This window comes from Dendropsophus ebraccatus, chromosome 13 (genome assembly GCF_027789765.1).
Source record: "Dendropsophus ebraccatus isolate aDenEbr1 chromosome 13, aDenEbr1.pat, whole genome shotgun sequence".
NCBI lineage: Eukaryota > Metazoa > Chordata > Amphibia > Anura > Hylidae > Dendropsophus > Dendropsophus ebraccatus.
The window spans coordinates 54,512,843-54,528,223 of record NC_091466.1 but is presented as its reverse complement, the minus strand read 5'-3'; the positions used below and the strand labels follow the sequence as shown (position 1 = coordinate 54,528,223).

Below are 15,381 nucleotides of genomic sequence, written 5' to 3'. Positions count from 1 at the left end.
CCTTTTAAAGGGGCAGTTCAGCTAAAATGTTTGTTTTTTTTCTCAAATCAACTGGTGCCAGAAAGTGCCAGAGATGAGCAATTTACTTCTATTAAAAAATCTAAAGTCTTCCAGTACTTTGTGTATCATTTCCAGTCTGGAGAGCAGGTGAGGTTTTCTATGGGGATTTGCTACTGATCTGGACAGTTCCTGACACGGACAGAGGTGGCAGCAGAGAGCATTGTGTCAGACTGGAGAGAATACACCACTTCCTGCAGGACATAAAGTAGCTGATAAGTACAGGAAGACTGGAGATTTTTTTTATAGATGTAAATTACAAAGCTTTGGCACTTTCTGGCACCAGTTGATTTGATAATATTTTTTGTTGCCAAACTACCCCTTTATTGCAGGAAACACTGAGTGACATTACAGAGGAGATATATCTATATGGTAAACACTTAGGGGGGGATTTATCAAAGGGTGTAAAATTGGGCCCAGCAACCAATCACAGCTCAGCTTTCCTTTCACCAGAGCTAGAAGCTGAGCTGTGATTGGTTGCTGTGGGCAATTTACACCAGTCTAAATTTTACACCCTTTGATAAATCTCCCCCTCAGTACTTTCCCTCTCTGAGCGTAAAATGTTACATTTCCACATGCCGGACAAGCCTGCTGTTCACATAACCTACTCTTTCTGGCGTTGAATTGATGCTAAACTCCAACGATCACGCACACCTTATTAAACACAGGGTTAACAGGTTATCTGTTACCCTTATAACTGCCTTTATAACACGTCTTTTTTATTACATTTATATCCAAATGTATGATATCTACGTGTGGGTGTTGCGAGCTTATCTTTAATGACAACCTGCTGTTCCTCAATGGCTATCTGACGTTCATCCACCTCCACATGGCGATGTATTAACACAGTACCATCTGCTGAGAAAGATTGTTAAAACTCTTGACTGTTCTAAAGAAATGTCTTCACATTACAGATGACCTCAAGCAGTGATATAGCAGGGCACATTTACCAAGTCCAGATGTCATCCTAACACCTTGTCAGTAATATGTCAGGACTTCTTCAATGCATTTGTGGCACAAAATTTTACAGCTTGGTTAAAGGAGCTACAATTCTTTATTTGTCTATAGTGACTATTAGCATTTTAGATTAATCTAACCTGCTGATAAGTCCCTATTGTGCAGGAGACACCAAGAATGAAGGTATGTCTCTTACCTTCATCCTCTGCTCTGTTACAGCGCAGTTAGTCATTTGCTCCACAGTCTGGTGACACCGTTAGGAGCACTGCCCCACCCCCATATTGACAATATGCCCTGCCCCAGCCATCCCGCTCCATTGATTAACATTAGAAAGGGGTGGGCTGGCTTGGGGCGGATCAGAGCTATGGGGGTGGTGCAGTACTTCATACAATGCCCCAGTGCTCAGAACGGTCTAACCGGACTGTGGAGCAAATGACTAACTGCAGTGGAACGGAGCCAAGACTGAAGGTAAGAGACATACCTTCATAGCGGCGTCCTCTGCACAATAGGGACATATCAGCAGGTTAGATTTGTCTAACCTTCTGTTATTTCCTCTTGAATGCTTTCCTTTGCTTTGGAAGTGATCCACCTCACTACTGTCCTGGCTCAAGTTCTCCTTATCTTTTCCTATAATACTCAAGCTTAAACTACAGTCTACACTTGGAAGTAGGGAACCCGAACTTTCGGAAATGATTCCCGAGAGGGTGGATACAGCTGGAGGACCGCCTGGAAAACTGGGATACAGCCCTAGCCATAGGCTGTATCCCAGTTTTCCAGGCGGTCCTCCCGATGTATCCACCCGCTGCACGGAGCAAGCAGACAGCGGGAATCTGATGCCGAGTGTTCGGGTTCATACGAACCCGAACCTCGGCAGTTTTGGACCATCCCTACTTGGAAGGATGAGTATAAATGCAGAATATATGAGTTTCAGTCAAGTCTAATGACAAGACACTGAGCTTAAAGTAACTCTGTAATCACAATATGACACCCCCGCCCCAAAACCACATGTACATTTAGATAGCTGCTTTTAATCCAGGATCTCTCCTGGGGTCTGTTCGGCAGGTGATGCACTTATTGTCCTAATAACTTTTAAACCTGCAGCGCTGTGTCAAATTGGCGTGGCTTAGAGTACCCATGTTCTACGATTCTGATCCCCTCCTTCCTTCCCCCCACCCTCTTTACCATTAGAAATGCCCCTAGAACAATTCCTCATATTCATCACTTGTCTAAACACTGCACCTGTGCAGTGTTCAGACAGGTGATGATTAGGAAAAATCCTGTCCAGGGCGTTCCTAATGAGGAAGAGGGCGGGGAGGAGGGACAGTGGGGTGGTGCAATCCTAGGGCACAGACACTCTAGGCCACGCCAATTTGACACAGGGCTGCAAGCTTAAAAGTTGTTTTTTAGGACAGTACCTGCATCAACTGCCGAACGGACCCCAGGAGAGATCCTGGATTAAAAGCAGCTATCCGAAGGTACAAGCGGTTTGAGAGGGTCAGATTGTGGGTACAGAGTCACTGTAAGATTTTTCTTTACAGGTTGCAAAGTAATCATTGAAATGGATGTTAGCTAGACATACCTCATCTACATCGCTGGCCCACTTCATTATGTGCTGGTAGGAACGTTCGCTTGTTATATCATATACTAGAAATATACCCTTAAAAAAATAGAAAAGATAACTTTAATGCAAAAAAATAATAAACAATATTACAAATACAAGTTTCAAATTCAGCATCTGTCTCCCAGTCTGTGTACTGCTCAAGTGCCGAAGCAGAAGCGTGTTCAAATATCAGAAGAAACAGATCAGGGTTTTTCCCCTTATGCTATGTCACACACAATTTTTGGTAGTATTATATAACTGTGAAAAACAGTTATCTACAACAGAAAAAAAAAACTTTTAGCCTGTGACCCCTGCAACCGCTGCGTCTTTTTTTTGGCTGTTTACCGGCCATTTTTTTGGACCGATGTCATATGAGCCCAATTAACGTCCATTATTTCAATTATTTGTTTTTAATGTCCTTTATTTGAGCTGAAATTATGTCAGTAAAAAAAAAAAAAAAAAAAACGCAAACAGCCAAAAAAAAAAAAAAAAAAAATGTTTGGTCGTGGCCAAACAATTGTTTTTAAACTACGGATGTATTTTGGTATTATTTTCACTTTGTGTGAACATAGTCTTAAAGAGGTATTCTCATCTCAACTAATATAGCTGTATTTGAAAGACTCGTCAAGTTAAATATTTTCGCAAATACATTCATTTAGCAAACTTGTCTCTCTATATGGTGCTCTTTTCCTCTCAGTGTTGACAGGTTACTGACCACCACTCTGCTTTAAAAGAAGTGGTCTGACTGATATATCCCTGATTTTAGAAGTACCATTATTTGATATCGATCCTTAGAATTAGGGATATTGACATTGATCCTTAGAATTAGGGATTGCAGTACTGACTTTGCATTGCATTCCTTTCACATCTTTTCTCTACGCCTGTGGTTATTGGCTTGTTGTGCAGGAAAACCCCTTTAAGTAGAAGTCTGACAAAAAATTTTATTAAAGTATTGTATTGCTCCTCAAATGTTATACAAATCCCCAATATACACTTATTATGGGAAATGCTTATAAAGTGCTTTTTTCCCTGCACTTCCTACTGCATCAAGGCTTCACTTCCTGGATAAAATGGTGATGTGACGACCCGACTCCCAGAGCTGTGTGGGCTGTGGCTGCTGGAGAGGATGATGGCAGGGGGACACTGAGCGACACAGGGCACTGGAGGGACACTGAGCATCCCTCTGCCATCATCCTCTCCAGCAGCCACAGCCCGCACAGCTCTGGGAGTCGGGTCGTGACATCACCATTTTATCCAGGAAGTGAAGCCTTGATGCAGTAGGAAGTGCAAGGAAAAAAATCACTTTATAAGCATTTCCCCTAAAAGGTGGATATTGGGGATTTGTATAACATTTGGGGAGCAATACAATACTTTAATAAAAATTTTTGCCAGACTTCTCCTTTCAGTCATACATTTATGTAAATCCTAGTTATGTTAAACCAGAATATACATATTCTTGGAGCAAGTGGTATCTCAGCAATGGGAATAGTGATCAATGATGCTATTTGGCCAATGCTGTATGACATCACCATGATACATGATAAATGCATTGATTGTGCACCTGTGCAGAATCGTAAGAAAACATATACTGCAAAGAACAAAAAGACAAAGAATTTGCTATTACCTTGCTAACTACCCAATTTCCCTGTCTATGGTCAGCCCCTAATGCTAGAAATTCAGCCGTGATGGGGATTAAAATTTAAACCAATGTAGTCAGCAGAGGGTTGTAAGTTAATACAGAGAAGCTCATTGTGTTTTATTTTCCATAACAAATGGTAACGTTTATGTACGGCATGTCTCTTTCCATTATGGTGACTAATGAGGCACAGGGACAGCCATGGTGATATTAATCATGACAAATGATACCGTAATTGTGGAGACAGAATGCATGAACAAGGCATTTCAGGATATAAGAAGTGGATGCTGGAATTTCAGTATGCACCGGCATCCAAAACAGCAATAATTCTATCTTATGGTTTCTTGGGAGTTAATAGCTTTTAGGCTTTTCATTTAATAACTATTAAATAACAAATATTAAATGAAAAAATACATTGCATCGATTTCAATGTATTTGGGCCGGAGTATATACACTATGTATACACTCCGGCTGGGATTCCTTGCGGCCACACAAAAAAGGGACATGTCAGTTTTGTGCAGTCACTATTCATCCAATAGTGGCCGCACAAAACTGACAGCGCAGACAATGTAAAGTGCGGCTTCGGCCACACTTTACATTGTCGGCTATGGTGAATTGGAACGCGGGCACACCCAAATGTGCCCACATTCAAATTCAATAGAAATTAAGTTCATCCGGCTAGTACGGCAGTATCATCTATAATGAACTTCACTGACAGCGGCCGTTTTAGCCTCAGCTATTTAGCTATGTTCACACATGCCATTTTTAATGGAAGGGTGTCTTTTAATGGCACATAATGTCCATTGTTTTAAAATAATTATTCATATAATAATGGCCATTGTTTCAAAAACGTGGCTGTTACTTGCCGTTAAATAATGGCCGTCCAATAAGAACAGACGTCATTTTGGCAGTGCATGAACATAGCCTTAATATGCTAGTGTTAAAGCAGCATGAGGATGAATGTAGAATAAAGTTATGTTCACATATAGCTAGTAGAGATGAGCGAACCTCGAGCAAGGCTATGTAGAAAACATGGATATAGTCCAAAAATGAAGGTGTACAAGTGCAGTGTCCCAGAACAGAGTTCCTCATTTTGTTGTTTACTTCAAAGTGTATCTTTATATCTGAGTCAGTCAATATGTTATTGCCTCTGTTCTGGAAAACTATGGTCCACTGCAAACTGTGTGTATTATGTCACCCTTCTCAGTATTCAGGTCTGTTATTTCATTTATTTCTCATGCATATTCAGTTATCAGTGCCTAATGGTATTATGTCGCCCCCCAGTGTTCAAGTATGGTACTTCTCATGTATATTCAGTCCAATATGTCCTAATGGTGTGATGATGCAATGGCTTGGTGTCACGTGACTGTCCCCTGCTTCCATGGTAAGCCCAATGGCCATCGAGCTTTGGCTGGAAATACCATGTGACTTCCTGTCCTACCTCAGTCCTCTCTCCACCTTTAGGGGAGAAGGGTGTGTTGCTCTGTTGTTCCTGAGGCCTGTCTTCCACCTTCAGGGGGACAGGTTGTGTGTGTGTGTGTCCTCTCTCCTCTGTTAAGAGAGAAGGACATATGCTCTGCTGCAGCATTACCAGAAGTGTTCCTGGCTGCGTCATTATTCTAAAGTCTCAAGATCCTCATCTGTACTAAAGATCTGGGTGCTGTTCTACAGTCATTCCTCTCATCATCTTCTCTAATCATCAACAAAGTATTCATCTCAGTTTCATTCCGCCCAGCATCTCAACTTCATTATCACTACTACTCCCATCATCCAGCACGTTACTCTCACAGCCTATTGCAGCATCACCTATTACTCTGCCTTATTCCCGGTTGCATTCGGAGAGACTGTTGCTACGAGTTACCACCGTTATAATAAATATACAACTACCGTTGTTTCTAAACCTTGGCATTGGTGTAATTATTGGTGCCCTGACTAAAGACAAAGAAGAATTGCTCGGCCTCCGCTTGGTCAGGTTCCCGGTCTACAGCTGCTATCCCTCGTGCCCATACCGTGACATACCATCAGGCAAGTGGCTAACCGGGTCCCTACCCAGTACTACCACCTACTACTACCCTCAGCGGAGTGGCCCAGCGCACAAGCACCCTAACAGTGTGGTTAATTTACTGGGACAGTGTGGTTTTTTTTAGGAAATAAGAGTGATGTTAAAATTAAAAAAAAGCCATGCTCACCTGATCGTCCATTGGTCACAGCCTATTGCTGGTTCCTGTGATATACCAAATCCACGGGAACTGCCCATCTCAGCCAATCATTGACTGAGGTGCGATACCTCTGGGGCCAATGATTGGGGAGTTTCTGTGGGGTCGACACATCACATAAACCAGGAAGAAGCAGTGGGAGCGTTAGTGTGGCAGACCAAGCTAGGTGAGTATAGCTTATTATTTTTTTAGATAGTATATGTTTATTATTTTTACACCACCCCTAAGCTTGTAGAAATTATTCTGTAAATTATTAGCTTATAGGATGGAAACAAATCTGATTAAATTACAAATTTGTGTGAAATAATAATCATTGTGAATGTGATAAAAGGCTGCTCAAAATATTCAGTGCATGATGAAATTCCCTTGTTTCATTATTTTACAGCTGATTTCCCAATACATGGTCAGATCACTCAAGTCTACCCCTGTCACCATTTACAGGTATGTGGAGCAGTTTATTTTACACCGACTGTCTCATAACATTATTGCTGCTTCACTGGTGTCCTGAATCATGTAAATACTTTTAGTCTTCTACACACTACGCATGCCGGTCTCTTCCTACTTTATTATACATTATATTTACATCATTTCCAGTCTAGTTGTTTAGTAAAGATAGTAACTATTACCACCACCTAAACATGCTTCTTTTCTTTGTTATGCCATACATTTAGATTTAAAAGGAAATGTATAGGATTCTGGCCATATTTACACACAGTAAAATAATACAAAAAAGTTTATAATTTTCAGGTAAGAATACGTCCTTATTTACAATACTAGGCAATGTTCACATGCCATTTTTATTGGACGGAGGTTATTTAGCAGCACATAACAGCCGTTATTTTAAAACAACAGGGTTGTGATTGGGTGCTGTGGGCAGTTTACACCAGATTCTACATTAAACTTTCTAATAAATCTGGGTCTAAGTATTTACATTGTACTATACCTGTTCTTTATATCAGTCATTACATCAGTCTTTTTATGCTCTTTCCCACATTTTGTTGAAAATCTGCAAAGAGGGTATGAATCTAAAGACCCTATTACTCTAAATGATTATTGGCCTAACTTAGCAATCCGTTCAGGCTGATAATTGTTTAGTTATAGCGCATGTTGAAAGGCGACAATCAACCAACATGCACAATGCCGGCTGAGCGTGGTCTTTCAACATGTTGAAAGATACTGATTTATGCCATGACCATGTGTAATAGGAGCAGTAGCAGCAGACTGACACTGATTTTAGTGGGCAATCCGAATGATGGAAGGATTGTTTGGGCGACCCCTCCAGCTGTCTGTGCATTTAATAGCACTAGCAGCAAGTGGGGAATGATGGGGAAGCGAGCGATAAACTGACAGGTCGGCGCTCATTTTCCCCAGAAGATCAGGCCGTGTAACAGCCTTAAATCTCTTAGGGTATGAATGAGGCTCAGGGGATGTAAATCTCACAAGATACATGCCCCCTTCACCATGTTAAATCACTGGTCTCCTTAAAGTGTCATTGTCGTTTACATTTTTTTTTTATTTTATTTTATTTTTTTGCAGAAATCAATAGTACAGGCGATTTAAAAAAAAACTGAAAAAGCAGTTTGAAGCTCTCCCCGTCTTCATGGTTATCTTATGGAGAGGGGAGGGGTGGAGGGAGATGAGGCACCAAAACAGGAAAACAAAGAGTTAATTTACAGCTACATCACCGGGCTATCTGCTCTGAAGTAAGCACTGACCTCTGAATACGCCTTTCACACAGGTCCTACTGTGTAATCCTTTGTTCTCTGCTCTCTGCTGCCGACTAAACTCCCTCCCCTCTCCATAGGTTACACAGGGCCAACTAATGTAAAAGAGTCGAGATTTCCCAATAATGAGCAGTGAATGAGAGAGGGGGGGGGGAGACCTGGGGAAAGTCTTTTTGAATGCAGATAATGGCATATTTGCCTAATAAACCCAACGAAGCCAATTTTTAAAAAAATCGCCTGTACGACTGATTTCTGCAAAAAAAAAAAAAAAAAAAAAAAAAAACGACAGTGACACTTTAAAAGAAGTCTCTTTTAAAGAAATAGTCTGTCAGATTTCATGAGCTTTCTAGAAAACTCTTGAATGGGATATGTGCCTAGTTATGCAGAAACTTTTCTGTTACTGATCACTGAATAATTCCACACATTAGTCACCCAAGAGTGGAAAAGCATGGTGACAACTAGAGATGAGCGAATCTACCGTAACCTCAGCCAAATCTGAATCTAACAAACCAGCCATCTATTTGTTTAGTCCAGTAGATACAGTCCCAAAAGACATCATAGTGTCATACCTGACTTTTCTAGGCAATCACAACACTTAGAAATCAGAACTACTCTTTAAAGACAAAACATTACACGCCCCAATTTGCCGAATAAGCAAGTGCTGATCTGCTAGATTGGCACTCACTTACTGGGCCTTTTACACGGCTCGACCATTGTGAGGCAAGGGCTGCATGGACATCGTTACCAATGTCTGTGCAGCCCTTGCTTTATATAGTTAATAATGAACATGTATACTTACCTGCCCACATTCCCCGGTGTCCTCCTGCCTCTTCCCAGCAGACCAGAACCGCCTTTGAAGCTTCTACACTCATCTCTGAAGTGACAGGCTCAGCCAATCACTAACTGAGACAGGTCAGCACCATGGCCAGTGATTGGCTGAGCGGTCTGTCACTTCAAAAATGGGTGTAGAGGCTTCAGCGGCAACTCTGTTTAGCTGGAAAGAGGCAAGATAACATCAGGAAGCGTAGGCAGGTAAGTATATACTTTTTTATTATTCACTATATAGTTCCATCGGCCCGAATCGGCCTGATTGTTGTGTGTGTGTGTGAGGGGGGTTCCCTAGTGTCTTCTTTCTGGCTTACTGGCTTTGATCTCCCCTTAAACCACTAGGGACCATTGGGGAGTTCTATACGTTTACAAAAATTATACCTTAAATCATTTCACAGTGTAAAAATTAGCCATTAATAATATATGGTAATTAGCAAGCCAAATTCGTATCTTCAGCCATTGTGGCACACCATGAAACAGTATTGCTACTACTGTATACTCTTTATAAATCAAATTCAATTTATGTTATATTTGGACGCTCTGTTCTTTAATCCTCGCTTTTCTCATGCCAAATTCATACTTGGTCTTTTTATGTAAATTTTATAGATGCAAGAAGAAATATGGGGACTTCTGTGAATTAAGAGGAGGGGAAAAGCGCTGTTATGACTAAGTGGGACCAAGGGGGAACCAACTATGACCAATGGGGCTGGGAAGTGGTCTTGCTATGACTACGGGGGTTAAGAGATGGGCACTGTTTATACTATGACTGCTAAGGGAAGGGGACACAGCTCTGACTACTAGTAGGAAGGAAGGAAACGTTTATTAATGGGGGTAGAGATGGGCACCCTATATACTATAACTACAAAGGGAAGGGGGCACTATTATGACTACTGGTAAATACAGGAAGGAAGGAATCGCTTATTAATGGGGAAGTGATGTGCACTGCTGGATATGCTTTTGGAACACAGGCAATGCTGTGATCACTCTTAGTTGCTCCTAGCGGAACTATTTCTGTGTTTTAGAATCTGTTTTTGTAAACAAAGGTTGTTTGTTTTATAAGAACTATAATTATATATATATATATATATATATATATATATATATATATATAAATAAATTGAACACGAGGATGGCACTCCAGTAGTGTATAGTGAAGATTTATTCACCCAATCACAAACAGCGACGTTTCGACTCTAACATGAGTCTTTCTCAAGGCTTGAGAAAGACTCATGTTAGAGTCGAAACGTCGCTGTTTGTGATTGGGTGAATAAATCTTCACTATACACTACTGGAGTGCCGTCCTCGTGTTCAATTTTGCTATCCAGAGGAGTCGGGGGTCGACTTTCATGGGACGTGCACCTACCAGCTTTAAGCTATTTTTTGACTTTAAGCCAGCACAGTGCCGTCCATCTACTACTTTATATATATATATATATATATATATATATATATTACATTAGTGATTATTAAAGACTGAGAACAAGGCTCTTGCGATTTACTTAATCTAGAGATAGGATGCCCATGCATCTCAATTTCCTCTGGGCAAAAGTCTAGCAAGGCCAATTATATATTGAGTACTGGTACACATCTCCACTGCGGAATCTGAGCACATTATTAGGAATATTGTTCAAAGCTGATGTGCCCGTGGCAGTTTTCAGTGCATAATCTCCAGGCTCTGCTACATACAGCTATATGGTACCTTTCAGCTTAGTTTATTTTTGTAATTCGGTAGAAGATACAAGAGACATTTTTCTGCCCACAGAATTCGTACTCTGAAAGCGACTCTGTACCCACATGCAGACTCATGGAGCCCATGTTTTATTATGGGAACATTTTGTCCCGTATTCATTTATTTTAATTAAAGCAACTCTGTACCCACAATCTGACCCCCCCAAACCACTTGTACCTTCGGATAGCTGCTTTTAATCTAAGATCTGTTCTGCGGTACGTTGAGCAGGTGATGCAGTTATTATGCTAAAAAACAACTTTTAAACTGGCAGCCCCGTGCCCTACGGGAGTATCTGTGCACTAACTTTGCACCATCCCTCCGTCCCTCCTCCCCACCCTCTTCATCATTAGGAATGCCACTGGAACATTTTCTCCATGCTGAACATTTGCACAGGTGTCTTAACGATCCAGCCCATGTGCCGGGCTGACACAGCTGACGAATAGGAGGCAATCTGCCTGGAGCATTCCTAATGATGAGGAGGGCGGGGAGGAGGGACGGAGAGGGTGTGCCAGCCTAATGCATACACAATGTAGACCACTTCTGTAGGGCACGGGGCTGCCAGTTTAAAGACTGAATCACCTGCCGAACGGACCGCAGGACAGATCTTGGATTAAAAGCAGCTATCTGAAGGTACAAGCGGTTTGGGGGGGGGGATCAGATTGTGGGTACATAGTCGCTTTAATAAAAAAAAAAAAAATACGGGACAAAATGTTTCCATAATAAAACATAATCGTACCCAGAGAGTGGTGGTCAATGATTCCTACTCCGAATGGTCCCCGGTAATAAGTGATGTACCCCAAGGGTCAGTACTGGGCCCTCTTCTGTTTAACTTGTTTATTAATGATATTGAGAATGGAATTAACAGCAATGTTTCTATCTTTGCAGATGACACCAAGCTTTGTAGTACAGTCTATGGAGGATGTGCAGATATTACAAGCTGACTTAAACACACTGTGTGTTTGGGCGTCCACTTGGCAAATGAGGTTCAATGTGGATAAATGTAAAGTTATGCACCTGGGTACTAATAACCCGCATTCATCATATGTCCTGGGGGGAGTTACACTGGGAGAGTCACTGATGGAGAAGGATCTGGGTATACTTGTAGATAATAGACTACAGAACAGTACACAATGTCAGTCAGCTGCTTCTAAGGCTAGCAGGATATTGTCATGCATTAAAACAGGCATGGGCTCACGGGACAGGGATATAATATTACCGCTTTATAAAGCTTTGGTGCGGCCTCATCTGGAGTATGCCGTCCAGTTTTGGAACCCGATTCATAAAAGAATGTTTTAGAGCTGGAGAGGGTACAAAGACGGGCAACTAAACTAATAAGGGGAATGGAACATCTTAGTTATGAGGAGAGATTAATAGAATTAAATTAGTTTAGTCTGGAGAAGAGACGTTTAAGGGGAGATATGATTAACTTATTTAAATATATAAATGGCCCCTACAAGAAATATGGGGAAAAGATGTTCCAGGTAAAACCCCCTCAAAGGACAAGAGGGCATTGCCTCCGCCTGGAGAGAAAAAGGTTCAACCTCCGGAGGCGACAAGCCTTCTTTACCATGAGAACTGTGAATCTGTGGAACAGTCTACCACAGGATCTGGTCACAGCAACAACAGTAGAGGGCTTCAAAACCAGCCTAGACAAGTTCTTAGAGCAAAATAATATAAATGCATATGTATAGAACCTATCACCCTCCCCCTCCCCTGTATCCTTCCCCTCCTTGGTTGAACTTGATGGACATGTGTCTTTTTTCAACCGTATTAACTATGTAACTATTGGCTCCATGAGTCTGCAGCGTCTTCTTTATAGCACAAACTTGACTGTTTTCCAGGTTCTAAGTAATGGGGCAGTGCACACATTGGGGGAAATTTATCAAACATGGTGTAAAGTGAAAATGGCTCAGTTGCCCCTAGCAACCAATCAGATTCCACTTTTCATTCCTCACAGACTCTTTGGAAAATAAAAGGTGCAATCTGATTGGTTGCTAGGGGCAACTGAGCCAGTTTTACTTTAGACTATTTTTGATAAATTTCCCCCATTATTTTTAATATGTGTCTATACGTTAGTGCCAAGGATAACATATACCAAATAAAAGCAGTGTAGGTATTGCTGTAGATGCCCCCACCACAGGCAGGGCCGATTCTAGCTTTTCTGCCGCCTGAGGCGAAAACTGACAAAGCGCCCCCCCCCCCCCTCAGAGCAATAGTCAGGGAGAGAAGATCCAGGACAGGTACAGTGCAGCATCGCAGTGTGTATGGGACAGCACTATAGATAACAGTGTGCTGTGTGCGGTGACCAGATTTTTTAACTGTTTGAGCCACTATGGGCCCCCTGGGAGCTTCAAAACAAACAACAATCTACAACTGCTGACCTCTGACCTCAGGAGCCAGAGAAGAGCCATAAAACAGGCTGCTCTGTTAACTCTTTCAGTACTGCAGAATGTAGAGTATTACTGTGCATCACTTACATTCTGCAATACAGAAAGAGTTAACAGCAGAGCAGAACATTACTTTGATGCCTCTTCTCCTGCTCTTGCACTATGCTGAGGTCAGCTCGGAGTTCGGCAGGGCAGAGAAGACATAATATAGCGTCCCCGCTGCTGTTAACTTTTTCTTTTCTACAGTGTGTAAGTGATGCAGAGTATAATAACTCTGCATTATTGAAAGGGTTAACAGCAGGAGACACTATATCTATGTCTTATGTGATGTGAATACCTGTGAATACGAGGCTTCCAGTGCCTCCTCAGCGCTTCTCATGAGGCAACTGACAGGAAACACGGCTGGGCACTGAGCCGTAACTAGTTGTAATGATAAGGACACAGGAGGCTGATGCCGCCCCCCTCAAGGGCTGTGTTATCTGCCGCCTGAGGCAAACACTTCACCTCGCCTCATGGCAGATACGGGCCTGACCACAGGACTCTCCCTCTTTAGCTATGTTCACACTTGTATTTGCAAGCAAAATAAGCATCTCATTTTCAAGTCTTTTTGCTGCACTTGGTGTTTTATTTCTAGTGTTTTATGCAAACCAGCCTTTCCTTGCAAATCTTGCATAATTTGACTTATTCACACATCAAGTTGCGCAATGTATTACACACATAAAATAGCATAGAGCACACTTATTATGTGTTAAATAAGTGACATGCCACTTCTTGTCACAGCCATAAAAAATGCATAAACAGTACAGTGTTCAATGTTATTCAATAGTAAAGTACTGGTATAAAATAGGTGTTTTTTGAAGTGTGATACAAGCTTTTTATGTTACAAATATACCTGAAAATATGATGTGTGAACATAGCTTTAAAGGGGTAGTCCACCCAAAAAATTTTTCTTTCAAATCAACTGCTGCCATGAAGTGACAGAGATTTGTAATTTACTTCTATTAAAAAATCTCAAGCCTTCCAGTACTTATCAGCTGCTGTATGCCCAACAGGAAGTTGTATTATTTCCAGTCTGGAGAGCAGGAGGGGTTTTCTATGGGGATTTGCTCCTGCTTTGGACAGTTCCTGACATGGACAGAGGAGGCAACAGAGAGCACTGGGTCAGACAGGAAAGAAAACACTACTTCCTGCTGGACATACAGCAGCTAATAAGTACTGGAAGACTTAAGATTTTTTAATAGAAGTGAATTACAAATCTCTGGCACTTTATGGCACCAGTTGATTTGAAAGAAAAATTTTTTGGGTGGACTACCCCTTTAAGCTGGGTTCACACACAGTATATTTCAGGCAGTATTTGGTCCTCAAGTCAGGTCCTCATAGCAACCAAAACCAGGAGTGGATTGAAAACACAGAAAGGCTCTGTTCACATAATGTTGAAATTGAGTGGATGGCCGTCATATAACGGTAAATAACTTCCATTATTTCAATATAACAGCCGTTGTTTTAAAATAACAGCAAATATTTGCCATTAAATGACGGCCATCCACTCAATTACAACATTATGTGAACATAGCCTTTCTGTGTTTTCAATCCACTCCTGGTTTTGGTTGCTATACAGCCTCACAAATACAGCCTCAAATATACATAGTGTGAACCCAGCCTTAAGGTGATCATAGCTATTGGTTAAATGCTTGTGTTATCCTCGGACTCTCTGGGGGGACATTTCTTAGCCCCGCTACATTCACTAAGAGACCCAGGCCTCTTAGTCAAAATGGCCGGAATTGCGCTTGGCGCAGAAATTGCGGAAAAAAATGACACCTGCTACGGTGCAGGTGTAAATTTTTGCCTGCCTTATCCCTGTTTCCAGGCATAAACCTTGATTAAAGAGGCACTGGGAAGGCCACTTCTCCTCTTTGCCTTATCGCGCTGCCCCTGCCTGCCCATCAAGCAATCGGGGATACGGCTGGCGTACACAAGGAAAAGTGACAAATCTGTGTATTTTGATAAACATCCCCCTTGTGTTCTCCTCTGACTCTTCTAAAAACAACAGGGCACAGCAGTTAAAAACAAACATGCTTGACCTTTCTTATCTTCTACTTTTGATGTCAAGGAACAGTCAGGAGGCCCCCATACACATTAGTCAGTCAGCCAGTTCCATCAAAGTCAGAAGGTTCAGCTGGCTTTTCACTAGAGTGAATATACACTTTTAAGGTCCCTATACACTTTCAATAACTGTAACAGTTAAAT

At 41.6% G+C, this 15,381-nt stretch overlaps 1 protein-coding gene across 1 annotated transcript in view; it reads right to left on the bottom strand.

The window, feature by feature from the left end:
- Positions 1-15,381, bottom strand: part of RAB15 (RAB15, member RAS oncogene family) — a 54,541-nt gene that overhangs the window by 16,295 nt on the left and 22,865 nt on the right. The window contains exon 4 of the mRNA XM_069950318.1: positions 2,594-2,671. Within this exon, the coding sequence (XP_069806419.1) occupies positions 2,594-2,671 (78 nt within the window). The remainder of the gene's footprint in view (positions 1-2,593; positions 2,672-15,381) is intronic.